Source organism: Rhinolophus hipposideros, assembly GCF_964194185.1.
Source record: "Rhinolophus hipposideros genome assembly, chromosome: 21".
Classification (NCBI taxonomy): domain Eukaryota; kingdom Metazoa; phylum Chordata; class Mammalia; order Chiroptera; family Rhinolophidae; genus Rhinolophus; species Rhinolophus hipposideros.
In genome coordinates, this window is record NC_138067.1 from 36,809,382 (window position 1) to 36,831,616 (window position 22,235).

The following is a 22,235-nucleotide window of genomic DNA, read 5'->3' on the forward strand; positions in this document are numbered from 1 at the left end:
CAGAATCCTTCGCCCCCTGGTGCCCAAACACAAAAGTGTGCGGCGACAGTCACACAAAAACCGCCACATCTAAGCATACAGTTACAGACCTGCGCATCTTCACCGTTTCCTCACACACAGTCGCCCAAGGTCATTTCAGTGCCCAGCATCGCCCAGGGTCGCACTCAACTCTCCAGGTACCCGCACCTAAAGCCGCAGCCGCCTGTAGCGCAAGCACAAAGTAGAGACGGGCCTTGGGCCCCTCTGGGAAATGTAGTTCAGCAGAGAAGGCCTCGGCGCAAAGCCTTCTGGGGCTGGTGGTTCGAGGAGTGGGAAAGAAAAGCTGAGTAGGCTCGTCCAGATCCCTGCAGCTGGATGTTCCCCCAGAGGTGCTCAGGGGTCCCGCGCGCCTCAGTCTCCGCCCCTTTCCGACCCCCTGGGGATTCTGGGAGGCGACATCGCGGGTCTCCGGTAGTTGGGCGGGTTTCCAGAGCCCACGGCGCTGGGAGGTGAGTTGGGCCTGACTGCGCGCGAGAGCCAGCGGTCAGGGACCGGCTTGCGGTGGACCGGGTAGACAGGGATGGTGACCTGGCAGGCGTTGTTGGGGAGACTGTGTGTTACCATATATAACTATGTGAGAGGCTGTGGGTGTGACAGTGATTTTTGTGTGTCGCCGTGTGATTGTGCGCCACTGACTGTCTGTCTCTGGTGTAAAACTCTGTTTGTGTGTCTCTGTTTGTCTCTGCAGGTATAATTATGTATTATTGTGTATGGGTTTGTGAGACACTGCGGGTATGACGTGTGTGTGTGATTATGTTTGACCACTTGCCTCTTGTGGATATAAAGGTTTGTGTGTGACAGCAGGTGTGCTGATGTATCCATGACGATCTATCTCTGCAGGTATAATTTTGTATGAATAACTGTGACAGGATATGTGACCTTGTTTGATATGTAACTGTGTGAGATTGTGTGCGACTGTCTGTTGGAGTAATTGTGTAGCATCACCACTTTGTGTTAATGCAACTGTGCATGTGTGTGACATTATGTGTGTGATTGTGTGACCATGTATATGTGTGTGATTGGGTGAGAATTTTTGTATGTATGACCAGTGTATGATTGTGAAGCACAGGAAAATTAAAATTACTTGCCCAAGTTCACACAGTTAATAAGCGACAGAACTGGGATTTGAACCCAGGCAGTTTGGCTTCAGAGTCCTTGCTTTTAATTGCTAACGTGGAAAATGGGGGCCCTGGGTTCTGAGGGTGTTGGAGAGGATTGTCCATGGTCTTGGATTAGGAACCTTTGGGACATGGGAACTTAATGTAGGTCTCTTCCTTCAGTACTTTAGTGAGTCACAGGACCCTGTCTGAAGACATGGTAGTGAGACCATCCTTAAACTGGCTGCCTCTGGAAGAGGAAAGCCCAGTCTTCCTCTCCTTAGGTTCCAGATTTGGAGATTATAGCATTTTTCTTGTCAAACTCTTCCACATTTGGTGCTAAGAGAGGCTGATCCGTAGCTCTTTTTCTGATGAGCTAAATTTTTGGTTCTGACTTTCTCAGTTAATAAAGAAAAGCGTTCTCATTTCCTTTCCAAATGTGTATGTAGAATCTAGGTGGGAACAAGGGTGGCACTTCTCTATGCCAGGAGTTGGCTCATGCAATCTTAACAGTGAAGAAAGAAAGGTTCTGAGAGATGGATTAACTTGCCCAAGGTCATACAGACAGTGAATGAAGGAGTGGAGAGTCAGCCTTCATTTGGGAGCTGTATATAAAGCCCAAGTCTTTAATATCACGTTCTTTCAGAGACTGATAGCCCATCTCAAACTTGGAAAATATTATCCAAGGAATACATAGCTATTTGCAAACAGAAATTTAAAAAACATTTCTTTTATAGGGGTCCCAGATGCTGAGAAGACTTTGATTCTCCTCTCAGGTTGCACAGGTTTTTATGGACAATTTCAAGCTACATTGCATTAACAAAATAACTTTATGAGAGACTTAGTTGGCTAGTGCAGTAGCCCAGAATTAGGAGGTCGTGTATCCTAAATTCTAGGTCAAACCCAACTATCCTTGTTTTCAGAATGAAATGTTGGCCCTGAGAGGAACATATTTGAGGCTGTGGAGTTTGTTACTGGTTTAGTGTTAAAATTTGGCCGTTTGCCTCAGGCTGCATTTCTGTGGAGGAATAATGGTAATATTTGTCATCTCTGAAGATGCGTCTCTAAGAAATATATGGCATTGATTCCTCAGGTTGTTTTGAATATTTCCCATTCAGACATTATGGTCTTTTGAAAGAGGATCAGCTTTTGAGTCACACTGCAGTTTGACTCTCATGAGTTTGAGTTAGTTGTTTAAGTTTTTTGAACTTCAATTTCACTTGTTGGTAAAATGGGGATAATAACACCTACCTTTGCAGTTTTGTGAAGATTAAATAAGATAAAGATACGTACAACATGTGTAACATCACTATATATATTACAGGAGGCTCGGTAAGATTTATCACATATTTTTTGAGCACCTGCAATGGTTCTGGCATTATTCTCGCACCAATGAACCTAACAAATCCTAGCTCTTTTAGATCTTACACTATTGATCAGGAAGACAACAGTAAACAGGGGAAAAAATAAATAACATGTTTGGTGGTGTTAAATGCTAAGAAGAAAAGTAAACCAGGATAAGGAATAAGAGACTGGAAGGGAGGTTCTCTTCAGAGGGAAGTCCCTCTGATGTGTTGATAACTGAGCACAGATAGGAATGGAGAGAGAGAGTGAGCCATGTCCAGGCAGAAGGAAAAACAAAGGCAACTCCCTTGCAGGAGTGCACACAGTGGTTGTGGATCTATAAGGAAATCTGGATGCCTGGAGTGGGGTGACCAAGGGTGAGAAGGGGAGGAAATGAGGTCTACATGGCAGCCAGGCCCAGATCATAAATTGCCTTTTTGACCATAGGATGGACTTTAGATTTTGTTGCATTCAGGCTATGTGTTCTTACTATCAGTCAGGATTTAAGTAGTTAAGATCAGCTTTGGCCTTTTGCTCAGATCTTGGAGGGGGTAGGACTGAGGCAATGGGGACCCTAAAGGGGCAATGGTTTCTGTCTTTGTAAGTCTCAGATCAGCAACATAGGGTTGGTCTGCCATTTTTTCTTCCTTAACTCTCCCTTTTCAGGACTTTGTTCTCCAAAAGAGAAAATTGAAGGAAGGAGGAATGGCTGTTGGACTTTGTAAATCCATTTCCCAGGTAAGTTGATGTTTTCACTTTGTTTCCAGAAATTCCACCTCTTTTTTCAGGACTTTGAACTACAGAGAAAGTCACATATAGTCAGTCCAGTGAGCACTCTATCCACTTCTCTCTCTCCACCATTTGTTCTTATAATCCTTCCAGAAAACACTTAATATCTCTTTTGCTCAGTGTTGTGCTCAAATGTGTGATGAAACAGATCTCTTCTCTTTAGATGGGTCATGATTTGTTGTATTGGAGATGAATGCAAGTGACACAAAGGATAGAGTGATTACTGAGTGCCTTATTAAATAGGAAGATCAAGGATGGCCTCTCTGAGGAAGTGGTATTTAAGCAAAGAAATACCTCAGTGAAAGTAGGGAGTAAATTTTGTGAAGATCTGGGAAAGAGCTTTAAAAGTAGGAGCAATAGCATGTATGAAGTTACTATGGTGGAAGCACATTTGATGTGTTTCAGGAATAACAATGAGCCAGTATCCTTGGAGACAAATGAGCACTGTGAGGTCATAGGAGTAGCTGGGGAACAAGTTATATAGGCCCTTGAAAGTCATGATCAGAACTTTGAGTTTTGTTCTAAGGGAGAAGGTGAGCCATTGGAGTGTTGGGGATATGTTTGATTTCTGTTTTGAAAGGAAAAGAGAAGTAAGGGTGGTAAGCGTGGAAGCAGGAAGGCCATTCAGGAAAGTACTGCAGTAATCCAGGTGGAAGGTGATAGCTGTTTGGATCTTGGTGGTGGCGTTGGAGCTGGAGAGATTCTGGGTATATATTGGAAATAGAAAATAAGGGATTCGATCAGGGATTTGGTTGTGAAATGTGAGAGGAAGAAAGAAATCATGGATGACTACAAAGATTTTTTTGACCTGGGCAACTGTATAAATGGTCATGCCTTTTACTGAGATGTGAAAACTAGGTGGGGTGAGATGGGAATCAAGAATTGAGTTCTAGGTACATTAAGTTTGAGAGACATGTTGGATATCCAAGTGGAATGTTGATTATATATCTGGAGTTCAGGACTAGAGATAGGAATTTGAGAGGCATTAGTGTATTTAAAGCCAGAGGACAAGATGAGATGATCTTGAGATTGTAGTGAATGTAGATAGGAAAGGGGTCCAAGGACTGAGTTTAGGGCATTCATCATTTAGGGGCTGACAAGAAGAGGAGGAACCAGCAAAAGAGACTGAGAAGGACTTAATGTGGAAGGAAAACCAGAAGCGTATGGGTCCTGGAAGTCAAGAGTAGAAAATCTTTCAAGGAGGTGATAATCAACTGAGTTAAATCGTCTGACAGAGATTAAGGAAGATGAAGACTGAGAACTGGCCACTGGACTTGGTAACATGGAAGCTACTGATACCCTTGAAAAGAGCTACTTTTTAGAGTGGTTGGTATGAAAGCATCATCGCAGTAGATTCCAGAGACAACAGAAGGTGAAAAAAGTAAGAATAGAGACAATGAGTCTAGACCTGTGCTGTCCAATAATCTACCCAGTAACCACATATGACTACTCTGAATTGAGATGTGCTATGAATATAAAATACATACCAGATTTTGAAGATTCAGTACAAAAAAGAATGTAAAGCATTAATAATTTTGTATTGAAATAACAGCTATATTGGGTTAAATTAAAAATATTAAATTAACTTATATTTATTTTTTAATGTGTCTACTGAAAAGTTTAAATTACACACTTGGCTCACATGGTATTTCTGTTGGACATTACTGATTTAAACAACTCTGGAAGAATTTTGTTATTAAGAGGAATAGAGAAATGGGACAATAGCTAGAGTGAGATTATGGAAGGGAATTTATATGTGTATCTATAAGAGGAAGATATTGCATCAGTTTATATATTGATACGAATAATCCAGTAAAGTGAGAAAATACTAGTAATACAAGGAAGATATCTGATAGCTCCCTGACATTTGCGAGAGAGAGAGGTGACAATGTCCTTGTATAGACAAATGGGGGGATTGGTCTTAGACAGGAAGCCTAGAGTTTTATCTGTAGTAACAGAAGGAAAGCAGAAAAATGAGTTACAAGTCAGTAAATACATGTGGTGGGCTAGACGATGAGGAAGTTCAAAGTGAGAACAGGGAAGGAGTTAGTGATGATTTGAGAGAGAGAGAGAGAAGGTATGAAATAGTCATGGGGGAGTAGGAGAGTGCACTATTAAGGAAGTGTAGTAGAGTTGCATAGTGGTGCTTTTGGTGGGCTTTTTGGCCATGTACTAGAAGTACATTGGATCAACATGTTTATCAGTCAGGATTCTGGCAAGAAACTCAAAAGGGGACTATTTAAAAGTACCAGGTGTGCCAAAAAAATGTATACAAGTGGACACTTTGGTCAACATTGCTCAAGCAGTAGTTCACTGCAATCAGAAGTGTCTGGACGCTGATGGTAACCACTTTGAGCATCTCTTGTAATTGCAGAAGTCAAGCGTGACTTGTATTCATCTTTTGTTATTGGTATACTCATATATTGAGTATTACAATTTTAATAGGTTTTTTCCTTTCTTAAGGTGTGTATACATTTTTTTGGCCCCCTCTGTATGTAGAGAAACTACAGAGGGTAGTGCTAACAGCTGAGCTCCTTTACTAAGTTTAGGCCTGAATCCAGAGACAGAGATATCTGAGTGGAGAGGGCCCCTGACAGCCACTGTGACCTGTGACTGAAAGACAGAGATCACACAGGGTAGTGCTGCAAGGAGGGATCCAGGGAAATAAATGTATCTCGCTTACCTCCCTCCCATATCTTCTATGTGGCTTAACCCAACTGACAGAGAAGTGTCGAGGGGCACATGGAAGTTACACAACACTATGTAGTTGTGTGCTTTTTTTCCTCTAGCCACATTCATCGATATTTTTACTATATAGAAAAATCATATTTGATATTTTATTGTTTTTAATAAAAAATGAGACCATTCTCTGCAAAATGGAACTCTGTCATTTTTAAGCGTTGAGTACTCTTTGTGTGGATGTATCATAGGAAACTTCACCATTTATTCAAGTGGCAAATATTTCCTAAGTGTTTATAATATGACAGTTTTGTAATAGACACTGGATATACATGACCTAATAAAATATATACCCTTTCTCTCATACAGCTTATAGTTCAGTTGCATCGCTTAAACTCTTATTATTGGACATGTACTTTTTTTCAGACTTTTTATATAACCTTCCAGTGAAAATTCTGTATACTCTTCACATACACTTCATTATTTCTTCAAGATACATTCCTGGAAGTTTTTCCTTACATATAGAGTCTAAATCTCAGACCATACCATTTTGTTAAAGCCCAATTCAAGGCCTTCCTTCATTATTCTGAGTCATCTGATATCCCAGTTCAGGGAATATAAAGGAATTCTCCCTATAAGAATGTCTTGATATTTAGTATATGTAACATAAAAATTAGCCTTTGCTCATGTACTTTCATCTTATAAAACTCATGTTTCATGTTATAAGTTAATTTTTTATCTGTGTATATGCCCTTTCTCTTTCATTTAAAAAAATGTATAATTTTCAAGAGGTGAGTCTGTTTCTGATATTTTCTTTTTCTCTCAAAATATTTGACAAACCTGGTCATGTACTTGTTGTTCCCCAATAATTATTTTCCTTGGACCACTTAGAGCTTTGAACTCTGGCAAAATTTTTTTGCTAGGATCATATGGGAGCACTTGGCAAGCAAGATTTTTTTTTTTTAAATTTCAGGGATTGGTGACCTTTAGGGATGTGGCTCTAGATTTTTCCCAAGAAGAGTGGGAATGGCTGGACCCATCTCAGAAGGATTTATACAGAGATGTCATGTTGGAGAACTACAGGAACTTGGTATGCCTTGGTAAGGATGTCTTTCCTCCATAATTCAAAACCTACCCTCTGGGGTGTTTTTGCTTCCTCCATTGGGAATATCTAGGGCATCTTAAGTGCTTAGCTGAATTTCTACTTCCTGTTTCCAGGAAATGATTTGAAATAGTTTTATAGAGTTAGAAATCAGTAGCTTCCTTTGCTGTAGAATGATGGTTTGGAATAGCAGCATCAGTATGGCATGAGAATTTGTTAAATTGCAAATTGTGGGGTCCCACTGTAGACCATTCAGAATCAGAAATTCTGAGAATAGGCCTGGGTTTTAATGAGCCCTCCAAATGATTCTGATGCCTATGAAAGTTTGAGAACCACTGTGGTTTCTAATCCAGTAGGTCTGGGTTAGGGCCTGAGAATATGCATTTCTGACAAGTTCCTAGGTGATGGTGCTTCTGCTCTAGCACTTTGACAGCCACTGCTATGGAAGAAGCTTTATCTTCCATACAAGCATCATTCCATTCTCTCGACCTTCCTCTAATGTTTTCTTGCCTACTGACCAAGAGATTGAGTATGAGTCCTGAAACAGCTAAAGCATATTATATCTGTCTGTCTTGCTCTCATTTTTCTTCTCCTGTAAACAGGACTCTCCATTTCTAAGCCCAACATGATCTCCTTATTGGAGCAAGGGAAGGAACCTTGGATGGTGGAGAGAGAGATGTCAGATGATCCATATACAGGTGAGTGACTGGGAACCAGGCAGGGAGGGCTGTTGTAAGGTGTCAGCCAAAGTGGTCATGAAGAGGCTGCCCTGGGTTCAGAAGGAAACCTCACCTACACCTTGGCCTTTTCCTTCCTATTTCTATTAGATTATACTTATACCTATTCCCTGAATCCCTGTCATTCCATGCTGTTCTTTCCCATTTATAGTCTGAATTGTATACATTTATAGATGTCTTTTTAGAGTTTTTATTTTTATGAAAGTTACTGTCAAAGTTGTACATGCACATTGTTTAAAGAGTCAAGCAGTTTTATGAGGCTTATTCCTTAAAAAAGAAAAAAGGCAGTCTCTTACCCTGCTTTCCAGTTTCCCTCTCCTTAAAGGGGTCCACTTGCTTTTCTTTTGTAGTTTCTTTTGGTGTTTCCTTCATGTTTCTAATAAATATGTTTATATTGCTAGTTCTTGTTTCTTCAAGTTTAGTCCATATCCAGTATCTCCTCACCAAGAAAATAAGAATTTAGTATTTTTTTTATCCTGAAGCCAACACACGCGCGCGCGCACACACACACACTCATACACACACACGCGTTCTCTCTCTCTCTCTCTTCTCATCCCCCCATCTCAGTCTCACCAAAATCATAATTTTGATTGAATCACAGTTTAGTGTTTACATTATTATAGCTATTAAGTACTAGTCATAGAAATGCTGTACATATACCAAGATTATTTTTTTTGTACAACTTTTTATTTTGCCTGTAGTTAATAATTATCTGGGGATTTTGTCTGTTTTTTTTAAATTCTTTTTTTTACATACATATTCCTTACTCAATTCCCAACTCCCCATCAATTACATAAATCTCTTAAGACAATTAGACACATTAGGTGATCTGTTGATTTAATCTTCTGGGAGAAGTTCCCAGTCTTCAAATATGCTTTACTCTGGAGAAATGGCACATTATATCTGCTTCCACTGAATTTGGGTTTATCTGATGTTTTCTCATGATTAGATTGAGGTAGTGCATTTTTTGAAAAGAGTGCCGCAGAAATAATGTATCGTTCTCAGTGCATATACCAAGGGATTCATATTATTGATATATGTCTTATATTTATGATGTTAACTTTGATTACTTGGTGAAGGTGGTGTCTGCCTTGTTTCTCCATTGTACAATTAGTGTTTTTCTATTTGTAATTAAGAAATATCTTGGGGGAGATACTTTGAAACAATTCAGTTTCTTGTAAAACTTTTTTCCACTAATTTTAGTATCCATTGGCTCATTAAATTTTGTGTGCAACAGTTAGTACCATAATCTTGACCTAATGTTGATTTTTCCATTTCCCTCTTTTCTTTACATGTATTACTTAGGGTTGTTCTGTAGGGGAGTTCCTTCACTCCCGTTTAGTTATACACTCAGTTATTTCTTTATGTTTATGGAACCATGAATTTTTATTTTTTCTGTGAGGTAAATCCAATGAATCATTTTGTTACTCAGATTCTTCCAGCTTTGATCATTGGGATCTCCTTCAAGTTGGTTCCTTTGACCTTTTGACATGCCCCCATCCATTTTTTAAGCACATCCTTCCTTTATGGTTCCAGGTGTCCCAGATTCATCTTGTTATCCATACCCTGGCCTTGAATGAACCACTTGTCCAAGGAGTCCTGGTTCGTTTTATTGGGAAATGATGTTTAGAAACCAAGGTCCGGGTGTTAGTCGGGCTCAATGCTACTGGGATGCCATTGCTTCTAGGCCCTCACCACAGATTGAGCTGGAAAATAAATGTATGTATAATAACACATACACAAACACTTCTATATTTATTTCTGCCTCTGTCTTTATATATATTAAAACTATCAGTTTATATTGATACCCTGATTCTAGTCCTGCTCCACAGGGTTTATTGTATTAATAGCCTTCCTCCTTTACTTATTTGTAATTTCTTTTTATGACAATGAGAAACAATATATTTACTTATTTGCTAAATTTTAATATTCACATAAAGCAATTTCAGAATTTCTAATCTATTTATCTGTGAGAAACAAATTTACTAACTAGATTACATTATTGATTCTTTTCTTTGTCTGTGGTCTTGCAGTATTTAGTCAAAATACTATTTTACAAAGTTACTTAGGTTATTTCTTTTAGGTTCATTTGTTACTGTTTATATTCTATTTTGTGTTCCTACCACACACTCTGATTGGTTTGAATTATTTTTCTTTTGGGTATCTGAAACGTCGCTATCTATATAAAAAATAAAATCAGAGCTCTTCAAAAAATACATCCTTAGAAAAGTGTTGTTCCCTTCTCATCCCTACTATCCTGTTTGTATTCCCTACTTCTTCCTACCCGTTTCTTACCTACCCCTTGTAGATTACCAATCTCTTTATTTTCAAGTTTGTCCTTTTTATGTGTCTCTTGCACAAACTAGGAGATATATATGTAGTTTCCTGTATCTTCTTGTATACTACATGAAGAGTAGCATACCACAGATACTCTTTGCATATTTGCTTTTTCACTTAACTGTATATATAGGAAATCACTCCATATTGGTTAATGGGGAGGCTTTTCATTTTTTTAACAGCTGCAAAATAGTCCATTATTTGGATGTTATCAAGGTATATTCAACTACTCTCTGATGTGTGGACATTACACATCAGTTTGTTTGTAATAATTTACAATTACAAACAATGCTGCAATAAGTAGCCTTATACATAGGTATTTTTGTATTGTTGAGGCTGTATTTCCAACGTAGATTCCTAGATGTAGGATTGCTGATTAAGTGCATTCCCTCCAGAAAGGTTGTACCAGTTTGATTTCTATATTACTTTCCTATTGCTGCTGTAACAATAGGGGGCACTTCATGTTCCTCTTTGCTGGGTTCTTCTCTGCCTCCTGTAAGTTTTTTTATGCTTCTGTATGTTTTTCTTGTCATTTCCCCACAATGATAGAGAATTTTACAAATCATCCTGGTTCAGACCTTTCACAGAGATTTTAAGGAAGGAAGGTATAAAATGCAAGGCTTAGATCATATTAATGGTCCTAGAAACTTCTTTCTTTCCTCAGAATTTTCTTTTATATTATTGATCATTTTTCCCATACATTCTTTAAAATAATTTTATAAGTTCAGAAATAAAACCTTCATGGAATTATGATTGACCTGATATAAACTAACTGGGAGTAAACAGGCATACATACATATACTTTTCATTTGGTGCAGTTATATTTTTTATTTGAATTTTCTTTAAAATAATTTCATAACATTTTATAGGACCTTTTTAGTGTTCCTGTATACCATACTCCCTTCTGTCTTCCAATTATATACCAATTGTAATCTTCACTCATTGCTTTTACTTCATATTGTCTTCCATTGCCTTACCATTTGCAATCTGACTTCTTCCCCTCTACTTTGACTAAATCCAGGTGCCTTTCTTCACTTTCATATTCTTCAGCATATGAAAGAGGAAAAGGTCTTACTAGACTGTGGACCTAGATTCCCATATGCTTAACTGGTGAGCAGTAGATAAAATGGTAAATATACAAGGTCTGACAATTAAGTTCGCGAACCTGTTGCACCGCTGTTGCTAACCTTTTTTTGATATCAGAGGGATTATTCATTATGAATTTGTACCAGCTGGACAAACAGTTAAGCAAGTTTACTATTTGGAAGTGCTGAAAACGCTGCTTGGAAAAGTTAGATAACCTGAACTTTTTGCCAACAATTCATGACTCTTGCATCACGACAATGCACCAGCTCACATGGCACTGTCTGTGAGGGAGTTTTTAGCCAGGAAACAAATAACTGTATTAGAACACCCTCCCTACTCACCTGATCTGGCCCCCGATGACTTCTTTCCTTACCCAAAGATAAAGGAAATATTGAAAGGAAGATTTTTTGATGACATTCAGGACGTCAAGGGTAATACGATGACAGCTCTGATGGTCATTCCAGAAAGAGAGTTAAAAAATTGCTTTGCAGGGCAGACTAGTGCTGACATTTGTGCGTAGCTTCCCAAGGGGAGCACTTCAAAGGTCACCTTAGTGATATTTGCAATGAGGTATGTAGCACTTTTTCTAGGATGAGTTTGTGAACTTAATTGTCCAACCTCATACTAATGAAGTAAATCATCTCCTGGTCTGAAACCCAGGAGATTCTCTGAGATGTATAAGATAGTTCTGAAGCCGGTTCTTTTTCTCTGTCCAAAGCTGTATTCTGTTTCTCTCTCCCTTTAACTGGCTCCTATCCCTATTTTTCTGTCTTTTCTTCATTCAACCATACGATCTTTATCATACTAATCTGGATCTCTATCCAGTGCTGTCTAATAAAACATTCTGTGGTGATAGAAATTATATCTGTGCTTTACAATACAGTAGCCACTAGCCATGTTTTGCTCTTGATCACTTAAAATATGGCTAGGTGTGACTGTGAAACTGAATTTCAAAATTTTTTATTTTAATTAAATTGCCATATGTGGTTAGTGACTGCCTTATTGGGAAGCATAGCTCTATACAGTCTTTTACAAAAGGAGATCAGATCTGTAAGTCTGTGTGTCATTGGTCAGGTTATTCATTGGCACATTTCTGGGCATTAGCAGGAAACTCCCACCTTCTTAAGATATCCCCATAAGGTACAAATCTCCAGTTATTAAAAAAAATAGAGAAAATAGTCAATATTATCCTAATAACATTATTTGATGACAGATAGTTCCTAGTTACTGGACTTATTTTGGTGATCACATCATAAGAAATATAAATGTTGAATCACTATGTGTACATACCTGAAACTAATATAATATTGTATAAACTATACTTCACTAAAAACAAAACAAAACAAAAACACGACTTCCCCCATAGGTGTTGTCTTTTTTTCTGAGACTTCCCACTCACATCTCCTGGGCTTCATACCAGGAGATGATTTACTTCATCAGTGTATCTACCATTTTATCTACCGCTCACCAGTTGAGCATATGGGAAACTTAAGTCCATAGTCTAGTAAGACCTTTCCCTCTTCCAACATTATACATAAGCCTATTTACTATGTAGTTCTGATTGGATTCCAGAGTTGATCATACTTTTATTTATAACTTCCATCCATTGACAGATTATAATCAGTTGGAAATTACATATCTCTAATATCTAACACATTGCCTGGGTACGTTTTAACCCCACAGGGTTTACCTCTCTCAATCTTGGTCTTGCCACTTGACCATCAGCTTATTTCACAATCCCATGATATGGTAGATATCACATCCACCTATTACATAATCAAATGTAATAATATCTGAGCCTATTAATGGTATAGGAATAAGAAATACTTAATGAGTATACATTAGTGTGTTATATTTTATGATAAGTATCACCGAATATCTATAATGAGCTAAACACTGCTAGGTATGTTATAAATATATTATTCCTTATTTTTATACCATACTTGCAAGGTCATCTCATTTTGCTTGCTAGGAAACTGAGGCTCAAGAGATAGGTTAAACAGTTTGTTAAAGCTAGTGTAAATGGCTAGCTAGATATAGTTAGGATTCAAATCTACCTTTGTCTGATCCCAAATCCTGTGTTTCCACTGTGCAGCATGGATGCCCATTTAGCTCTCTTCCATTCTGCCTGAATCCATAACTTCCCTTTTCCTCTCAGTTACTGATAAGGGAGAATTATCTTTTTTCTTTTGCTGAATGTCATCATGAAACCATTGACTTCTAAGTATTCTCTACTCCAATCATAGTGAATATGCCTTCTACATATACTATACTTATTTCCTGCTCTATAGTTTCCCCTGGAAATAACCCATGTGGAGTTCCTTTTCCTATAATAGTTATCTACCTAAGTCCAGAATATCTCTTTTTTTGGGGGGAGGGGAGAAGAGGGAGTGGTTGGAGCTGCAGACACCTCAGAATAACCTCATATTGGAAATGTCTGTAGTCTTCTCCCATCAGACTCCTTTTGCTCAGCATTGTATTAGGTATTGTGTAAAGCTGCCGTTTGCCTGGAGTAGAGAAAAGATTTATTCTTGGTAAGAGGGAATGTAGTGGCCTTGAGTGATGGATACAGAAGAGGTCGTAGGAGAGTGGGTGAGGGAACAGAAGTAGTTGTACTTCTGCAGAAAGAAAGAACAACAGTGTGGACATAACAGAGGATAAATAAGCAAAGCCCTCTCAGGCCTGGGTTGAGATAGGGGCCCAAGGAAGAGAAAATCCACAGCTGTGTATAGGAGGAACTGGTAGGGGTGGGGTCTTTCCTTGAAGTAAAGGCTGTATTAGAAAGAAGAAAGATAGAGATGCATAATACGTTGTTTGCTTTTCTATTCTGTACTGATCTAATGTGGAGGCACCTTTGTTTACAACAGATGGGAAGCAATTATAGAAAAGATGCATCTAATTAACCCCAAAATGCTAACATGTGGAGTTCTAAAATAATCCTTAAGCATATTAAAACATGAAAATGATTCCATCACTGAAATAAGTACTATATTTTGGAAGTCTTATCAAAGCCTTGAAAATTAAGCTCACATTCTCCAGGAATTACTCCTTAACTAAGCTAGAGAGTTTTGATCTGTTTTTCTGACATTTATACTACTAATAATCAGTCTCATGTTAACTAATCATTCTTTATGTGCCATATTGAATTTACGTACACAGAAGTTTTATTTTTCTCCTTAAAGTTTAAAAAGGGAGAAGGATCTGTGTCTCAGAATTTTTCCCCTCTACTAGTTGTTCTAGTAGTAGGTTCTATATAGTTGAATATATTAGCTGATTATTGTCATGTGACATTAAAAGGACTTTCTCATTTTCCCCTTTTGAGATTCTTTTAAACAATAATTTTCTTTCTATTTTATCTCAACCAGTATTCTCTTCTGAAAGTATCAAGTATGTATCTGTAGGCATAATTTTTCTCTCAACGTTGAGAAAAGCTGACCTCCAGATTCCTTCTAGACACTGAGAAAAAAATTTTCTTTCCTCTGGTCCCTAATACAATTTTAGAAGTTGTTGAGCATTCTTTCAGCATTCATTCAACCAAATGCTGCCATTGTACTAGGCACTAAATGCAACAGGAAGAAGAAAAAGAAGTAAATATCAATCCCAGCCCTCATTGGAGCTTTAGTCTTATGAATAGGACTGCATAGTGCAGGATAGGACTGGAGACTTGAAAGATTAGAGGCAGGAAAACGGTGATTGTGATCTAATCAGTTGTCTCCAATTCTTTATCTTCTTGGCATTTTGCTTTGCCTGCATCTTGATGCCTTATATTTACTGTGTTTCCCCAATCACCTCCTCCTCATCACCAACACACATACCTTTCTCCATGAGCTCTCTTTATTCTTTGTGCTTTTTTTGTATTTTGTTCATATTATATGACTGTATTTGAGAGATGTCAGAACCAGGTATTTTCTTCCCTCATTCTCCCAATTAAATTCTTCAGTTTCTTCTATAATAGTTTTCTTTTTCCTTGCAAAGGGAAAAAGGAGACATTTGCTTTCTTGATATTTTTCAGACTGGGAGTCGTGGTATGAAATTAAGGAATTATCTCCAACATGGTACATTGATGAAGAGGAAATTTCCCAGAGGATGGTAATGAAAAGACTTACAAGTCATGACCTTGAATGCTCCAATTTCAGAGAAGCTTGGAAATATGAGGGTGAATTTAAGCAGCGTCATGGAAATCAAGAGAGGCATTTCAGACAAGTGACAAGTCTTAAGGAAATCTCTTCTGTGAAAACAGACAATAAATATAATTATTCTGAGAGAAGTGTTCTCTTGAAGTCAGTACTTTTAACACAACAGAGAGTTCCCACAGTACAGCAAGTACATAAATTTGATATTTATGATAAAATGTTCCCCCACAGTTCAGTCCTAATTGAACATAAGAGACAACATGTTGAGAAGGAATCTTTGATAGGTAATGAATGTGAAGAATTCAACCAGAGTACACACCATAGTAAAGATATAGGAATTCCTCCTGAGGTAAAACGTTATGAATGTAATGATTTTTCAAATCTCTTAAGTTTCCACTCATTACTTACTCAACATCAAACAAGTCATTTTGGAAAATTACCCCATGGATACGATGAATGTGGTGGTTCCTTTAGCTGTTACTCATTCTTTACTCAACCTCAGAGAATTCACAGTGGAGAGAAATCATATTCATGCAATGACTGTGGGAAGGCCTTTAGCCATGACTTCTTTCACAGTGAACATCAGAGAACTCACATTGGAGATAAACCATATGAATGTAAGGAATGCAACAAAGCTTTTAGACAGAGTGCACACCTTGCTCAGCATCAGAGAATCCACACTGGAGAGAAACCCTTTGCATGCAATGAATGTGGGAAGGCCTTTAGCCGTTATGCCTTCCTTGTTGAACATCAGAGAATTCACACAGGAGAGAAACCATATGAATGTAAGGAATGTAACAAAGCCTTCAGACAGAGTGCACATCTTAATCAACATCAGAGAATTCACACTGGAGAGAAACCCTATGAATGTAATCAATGTGGAAAAGCCTTCAGCAGACGCATAGCCCTTACTCTGCATCAAAGAATTCATACAGGAGAGAAACCTTTTAAATGTAATGAATGTGGGAAGACCTTTGGCTATCGCTCACACCTTAACCAACATCAGAGAATTCATACGGGAGAAAAACCCTATGAGTGCATCAAATGTGGGAAGTTTTTCAGGACTGACTCACAACTTAATCGACATCATAGAATTCATACTGGAGAGAGACCTTTTGAATGTAGTAAATGTGGGAAAGCCTTCAGTGATGCTTTGGTTCTAATTCATCATAAGAGAAGTCATGCAGGAGAGAAGCCCTATGAATGTAACAAATGTGGGAAGGCGTTCAGTTGTGGCTCATACCTTAATCAACATCAGAGAATTCATACTGGGGAGAAACCTTATGAATGTAATGAATGTGGGAAGGCTTTCCATCAGATCTTGTCCCTTAGGCTACACCAGAGAATTCATGTTGGAGAAAAACTCTATAACTGTAATGAATGTGGGAATAATTTTAGTTGTGCCTCAGCCCTTAGACGACATCAGAAAATTCATAATAGAGAAACTCTCTGATTATAACAAGGATAAGAAAACAGTCACCATTCAATCCTTATTAAATAAATATCTGTGAATTCTTTGCTTAGTAATTCTATGAATATAGTACTTATGGAAAAGCCATTAGTTCATGGGCATCCCTTATTTGAAACAGCCTGAGTAGTAGACATCTGTTACTGTGTGATCTGTTCTACCCTCATTTGAGACTCACCCTCAATACATATGATTCTGATGAAACTAATGAACAGGGAGAACAGTGAATTGGTCATCGGTTGGCCAGTTATGTCCCTCAACCTAGTGATTAATAAGGTGATTGCAAATGGTCCTGTCTAGACCAATAGAGCCATGAGAAGGTGTGGGTATTGTTATGGGCAGTAAGATTTATTTTTCTGGAATTGCAAGTTTCAAGGATTTAGTAAGATTAAAAACTCACCAGCAGTTTTGTTTCTTGGGTTTTTTTGTTTGTTTTGTTTGGTTTGGTTGGTTGTTTTGTTTTTGCTATTACATGAGGAAAGCCTTCCCAAGAAAAATCCAACACAGGAAAATGGAGATGAGAGACAGAAATCTGATGAAATTGTTTGGTTTCCTTGATCCAGCATGCCTGAAATCTACACCATCCTTTAATTTTTCATTTTTGTGTCCAATAAATTTCCTTTTTTTGTTTTAGTTAATTGGATTTTTACCTGTTGGAATTAGAGTCCTGACTCATACACCCTATGTTTGCTATATGTGAAGAAGCCTTGATTTTTAATATGGCATAATTATCCTAAGGAGAAACCTTATAATATAACAAATGTATGAAAGTTGAATACAGCCTTCATAAAGCAGAGAGTTGCTTCATTTTGTTGCTAAAAATTAATTTAGTGTTCACAATATGGATAGATTTTTAAAAATTCACCTAGTAAAACTCCTTAACAGGTTTTCTCATAAAGAATTAAAATCATTTGTGGCAGTGACTTACCATAGGGCTTCAAAGAAAGAATGGCAAACTAAGAGAATGGATCCATTGGTTTAATGACTGGCTCTTCATTTTAAAAGAATTAGTTGATTTTCTGCTTTCAGTGTGGGTTCTAACATATTTTGTGATAGAATATAATAAGATAAAATTGTTAATGAGAACTTTTGTGGATGGGTTATAAACTTGTTTTAAGAAGTTTATGGATAACTTCTTTGGAACTAGAGATATCAGATAAAGACAAGCTGGCAGACAGAATGAGCCATTTTCAACTAATGGTAAAAATAAAGAAGTTGGACCCTAAAATTTTTAGAGAATAAATCATTACCATTCTTCAGAGTAAGGAGGAACATGAGGGTGTGGGGCAGTATACAGTATTCCTATTTTATGAGTGGATATTGGGAGGTAAACCTTGATGATATGGAAACATAACTACCTTGAACAGTTAGGACCAGTTAGAATCTTTGGTATTGTTTGGACAGTATCTATAAAAACATGAGAACAAATGAATTAGGAACGAGTGAAGGATTTATATATGTGCATGGAACAAAATAATGACTGCTTTCATAATTTCTTTGTCAATTCATATTTATATCTAACAAAATCTGAAAATTATTTTTTCTTAAGTCTTAAGACAAATTCCCTTTAAACAACTCAAACTACAGATTTAGTGTAATTGAATACTTCAAACCTTGAACAGAACCAAACAAATGTAATAGTTATGAAATACTGTCAAACATATTACATCTAACCTAAAATATATTAATATCATAAGCTAAATTCATGTCATTTATTTTTTCTTTCTTATATTTTCTGGACGTATAGGAATACTTATTTTAATACTTTCTAAGGGTTGAGTAATAACTTATTTCGGGAAGCTGCCAAGGTTACAGTAAACTTACCAGGCCTCAAGGAAAAAGAATGATCACTCAGATAGTTGAACAGTCTGAGTTACTCATTAACTGATTCTTGATCTACATATGCACCTGATTTCTTCCTCCAAGGTGACAAACCCAAGCCATTGATTCTGTTTTTACAATTAAACTTCATTTGTAATGTTGATAAAATCTTTTACACCCATGACTTTAGCACAGGTGTTTGTACTTTACAATCTGGTATTTCTCCTCACAATGTGGTACTAAATTTTGCTTATTTGCAACTATACAATCCATTGTCTTGTTGTGATATATTGACTTGACCTTTTAGCATTATTAAAAACTCATGGTTTATTAATATCTGATACATAGATATTAGGATCATCTAGAGATTTTCTGTCCTAAGAGATGAGGGTCTGAGTCTGTTCAGTTAATTTAGAACATACTGGTGAAACCCTTTCCACTTTGTTGGTTGTACTCAATGGGTAATGAACCTTTGGATTCCTTTTTTAAATTTGGTTATTATGCTGAACATATCTTTCTGCCTTGTTACAGTTTATTTAATTTTTGCTTGTCATATTTAAGAGTTTTTAAAATTTATTCTTCATTAAGCAGAAGGTTTGTGTTTGTGTATGTTTTACTTAAAATTTTTGTATTGAATGCCTACTGTGTGCCAGGCTTTGTTCTAATCTGGAAATTGGAGATAAAAGTAGTGAATAAAAAAAACAAAACACCCTGCCTTTATAGAGCTGATTTCTAATGAGGAAGGCAGGCGATAGAAATGTAGATAGATAGATAGATAGATAGATAGATAGATAGATAGATAGATAGATAGATAGATAGATGTATATAGATAACATATATACTATGTAAAAGCGTAAATTCTAAGGAGAAAAAGATGAAGGAAGAGGTAGGGGACCAGGTTGATATTTTTAGCTTGTGTAGCAGGGAAGTTCTCTTTCCAAGTTGGCTTTTGACTAAATACCTGGGACAGATAAGAGATCTGTCTATTAACTACACACACACACACACACACACACACACACACACACACATTTCTATGCCTTATGGAAAGGAATTTCGTGTGTGTGTGTGTGTGTGTGTACACTTTGTACTTACTAAATTCTCATTTTATTATGCCTATGTATTTATGTATTGCATTTTAACATTTTTCTTTTTAGTCTTATGAATTCATGGCCTTTTACAATCTTAACACATTTCAATTCATTACAATGTATATATTTTTGATACTCAAATAGAACTTAGCAGCGAGTGGCCACTTTAAGCTAACTCCTTGCTCCCTTCAGCGCTGCCCTCTTTGCAAGCTTCCTTATTTTCTGGCAATAATAGGATGTTCCAGACTCATCCTCAGTGTTTCTTTCCATAAGACATGAAGTTAGCTACCTTCCAAAGAATTTAGGAAGGGAGAAAACAAGCACAGATATTTGAAAGAGGATATGAAACCAGAAATAGAAGTTTCCCTTTTAAGAAAGGAAATAATTTTTCTCAGTAAAAGGTCTTCCTAGGTAGACATGGGGGCCCTACCAAAGACACTAAAGTAAGACTGCATTTTCCTTATATACTATGTTTTCTATTTTCTGTCATTCCTGTTGCCCAAGAAGAAAAAGATGGCCCAACTTCATGGTAGAGCTCGCTTTAAATAAGGAGCATATATTAATTACCTTTTATAAAACTTTAAGTTGTTTCAGGACTTGTGAAGCATTATTTCAATAACTGAAGTTTAGAAATGACCACTTAAATTAATTTTCATTTAAAGTTGCTTCAATTGATGTAAATGAGTTAAAAGGAAATGTGGATCCACTTCTTCAGATGCATTAGGATTCCATGTGTACTCTTCTTCCTACAGAAGGTTTTCTTTCTTTTTAAAAGTATTTCAGACATCTCTTCCTGAGCCAAAACAATGCAAAATTTTGTGTAATATACAATTAAAATCTCGACTGAGTCATGTACCCTTTTAGTAGTTACTATCTTTGAATGTTAGGGCTCCACATGAATTTTGGGCAGAATTGCACCGTTGTGATTGGGCCCCTTTGAAAGATATCTAAAAAAAGATATTTCCTTGTTAGAACAAGATTTCAAGTTCCTACTTAGTGTATTAATTTGCTGTACACTACAAAGTTATTTCTACTTTATTCACAAACCTCAAGACAGGGAGACAATAGATTATATAGTGGAGAAAAGCAGATTCCTTGAAGTGATGAGGTGAGGGTAATTTAGTGGCTAGGGAACGAGTCACCTTCCTGTTCAGCTTTCTTAAAGGTAGTTTGCATGGTAATTCCTGACATATTCTTATAAAAGGAGCAGTGGAAGTATCCGTTCTTTTGGTTATCAGCACAAGTATAGGTGTTAGACCTTCATGTGGATATCAGCTCTTTTCATTAGGAAAACCATAAAAGGTAATTATACTTCTTTCAGGCTCAGTTTAGTTATCTATAAAATATGAAATAATTCCAGCTTTTCAGGTTTCTGTGAGGATTACTTGAGATAATATGGCAATTGTTAATGATGAAATCAAGCAGGACATTGCATTGCATACCTGAGAGCAAGCTGTTTGTGTGAGACAGAATTGTAAATTCAGCCTACGTCCTGCCTCCTGGTGTATCGAGTCCAAAACAGCTGTGTTCCCAGCCCTTTTCTCTGATCCTGGAGTGGGAACAGTAGTTACAGAGTCTCCAAGAACTCCCTGTGTTTGGATATTTGAGGTTGCTAGGACTCTGCCTACTATTAAGATAGACACCAGGAAGGGTATGACTCTTGGTTTTGTAGATTTGCATTTAGGTTTTTGGACCTCAATTCATACTACATTATAAAAATTGTTTAGTTCAACACGCATTTCCTGGTTCTTTCCCCCATGATTCCCAATTCCTAGGCTCCACAGACATGTACACAGTTATGTTTGGTACACATCCTTAAATGTGTGTATACCTATATATCTTTTTCAAATAAGTTATAGGTGTGTGTTTGAAATTGACATGAATGGTATTATGCTATAAAAGTGTCATTTTTTTTTACTCAGCACCATTTTTTAGATCTATCATGTTCCTCTGTGTACAGGGCTCTAATGTTACTCATCACTTGTAACATTTGCATAATAATCTATAGTACACATATGTATTTACTACTTTTTATTTGTTTACTCCCGTGGTCATGGATACAGCTCCTAGCTGCCATAAAGAACATCTTAGTATGTGTCCCACTGTGCACCTCAACTAGATTAGGATATTTACCCTAGAATATCATACAAAGTGTTTTTTGCACAATTTCACTAGGTACAATTAGACTACTTTCTAGAATGGCTACAACTGTTTATACACTCACACCAGCAGCACCTCTTTCTACATCCTTGTGAACACTTGATACTCTCTTTCTTGCATGTTTTAGTTTGCATTATTATTGTTGACTACTAGTGAGTTGGAGCATATCGCCATATACTTCTCAGTTATTTGGAATCCTTTCTATCAAGTGTTTTTTTTCTTACCCTGTTCATCTCTTATCAAATAGGTCATCAAGTCCATTCATAAAAGTTTAGTTAAAATGTACTTGTAAATCCATCCAGGCTTTAGGCTTTTTTCTTTTTCTTTTTTTTTTTTTTTGAGGGGATATTTT

General features: G+C 37.1%; 2 protein-coding genes across 3 annotated transcripts in view; one reads left to right on the forward strand and one right to left on the reverse strand.

Moving 5' to 3' along the window:
- The window catches only part of LOC308490644 (uncharacterized protein), a 65,898-nt gene extending 65,723 nt beyond the window's left edge, over positions 1-175 (reverse strand). Inside the window, exon 1 of the mRNA XM_081033187.1 lies at positions 90-175. The gene's annotated coding sequence lies outside the window, so the exon portion shown is untranslated. The remainder of the gene's footprint in view (positions 1-89) is intronic.
- A 116-nt stretch (positions 176-291) lies between these two features.
- ZNF527 (zinc finger protein 527) lies at positions 292-19,347 on the forward strand. Of its 2 annotated transcripts, none has more exons than XM_081031958.1 (5): positions 292-488; positions 3,147-3,218; positions 6,922-7,048; positions 7,653-7,748; positions 15,223-19,347. In XM_081031958.1, exons 2-5 carry the CDS (start codon positions 3,186-3,188, stop codon positions 16,794-16,796), a joined length of 1,830 nt encoding a protein of 609 aa, XP_080888084.1. In that variant the 5' UTR covers positions 292-488; positions 3,147-3,185; the 3' UTR covers positions 16,797-19,347. The 2 variants fall into 2 exon arrangements, with proteins under 2 accessions (XP_080888084.1, XP_080888085.1); XM_081031959.1 differs by lacking the exon at positions 292-488 and adding an exon at positions 1,874-2,016 and having other exon boundaries at positions 15,223-19,340.
- Positions 19,348-22,235: the final 2,888 nt, after the last annotated feature.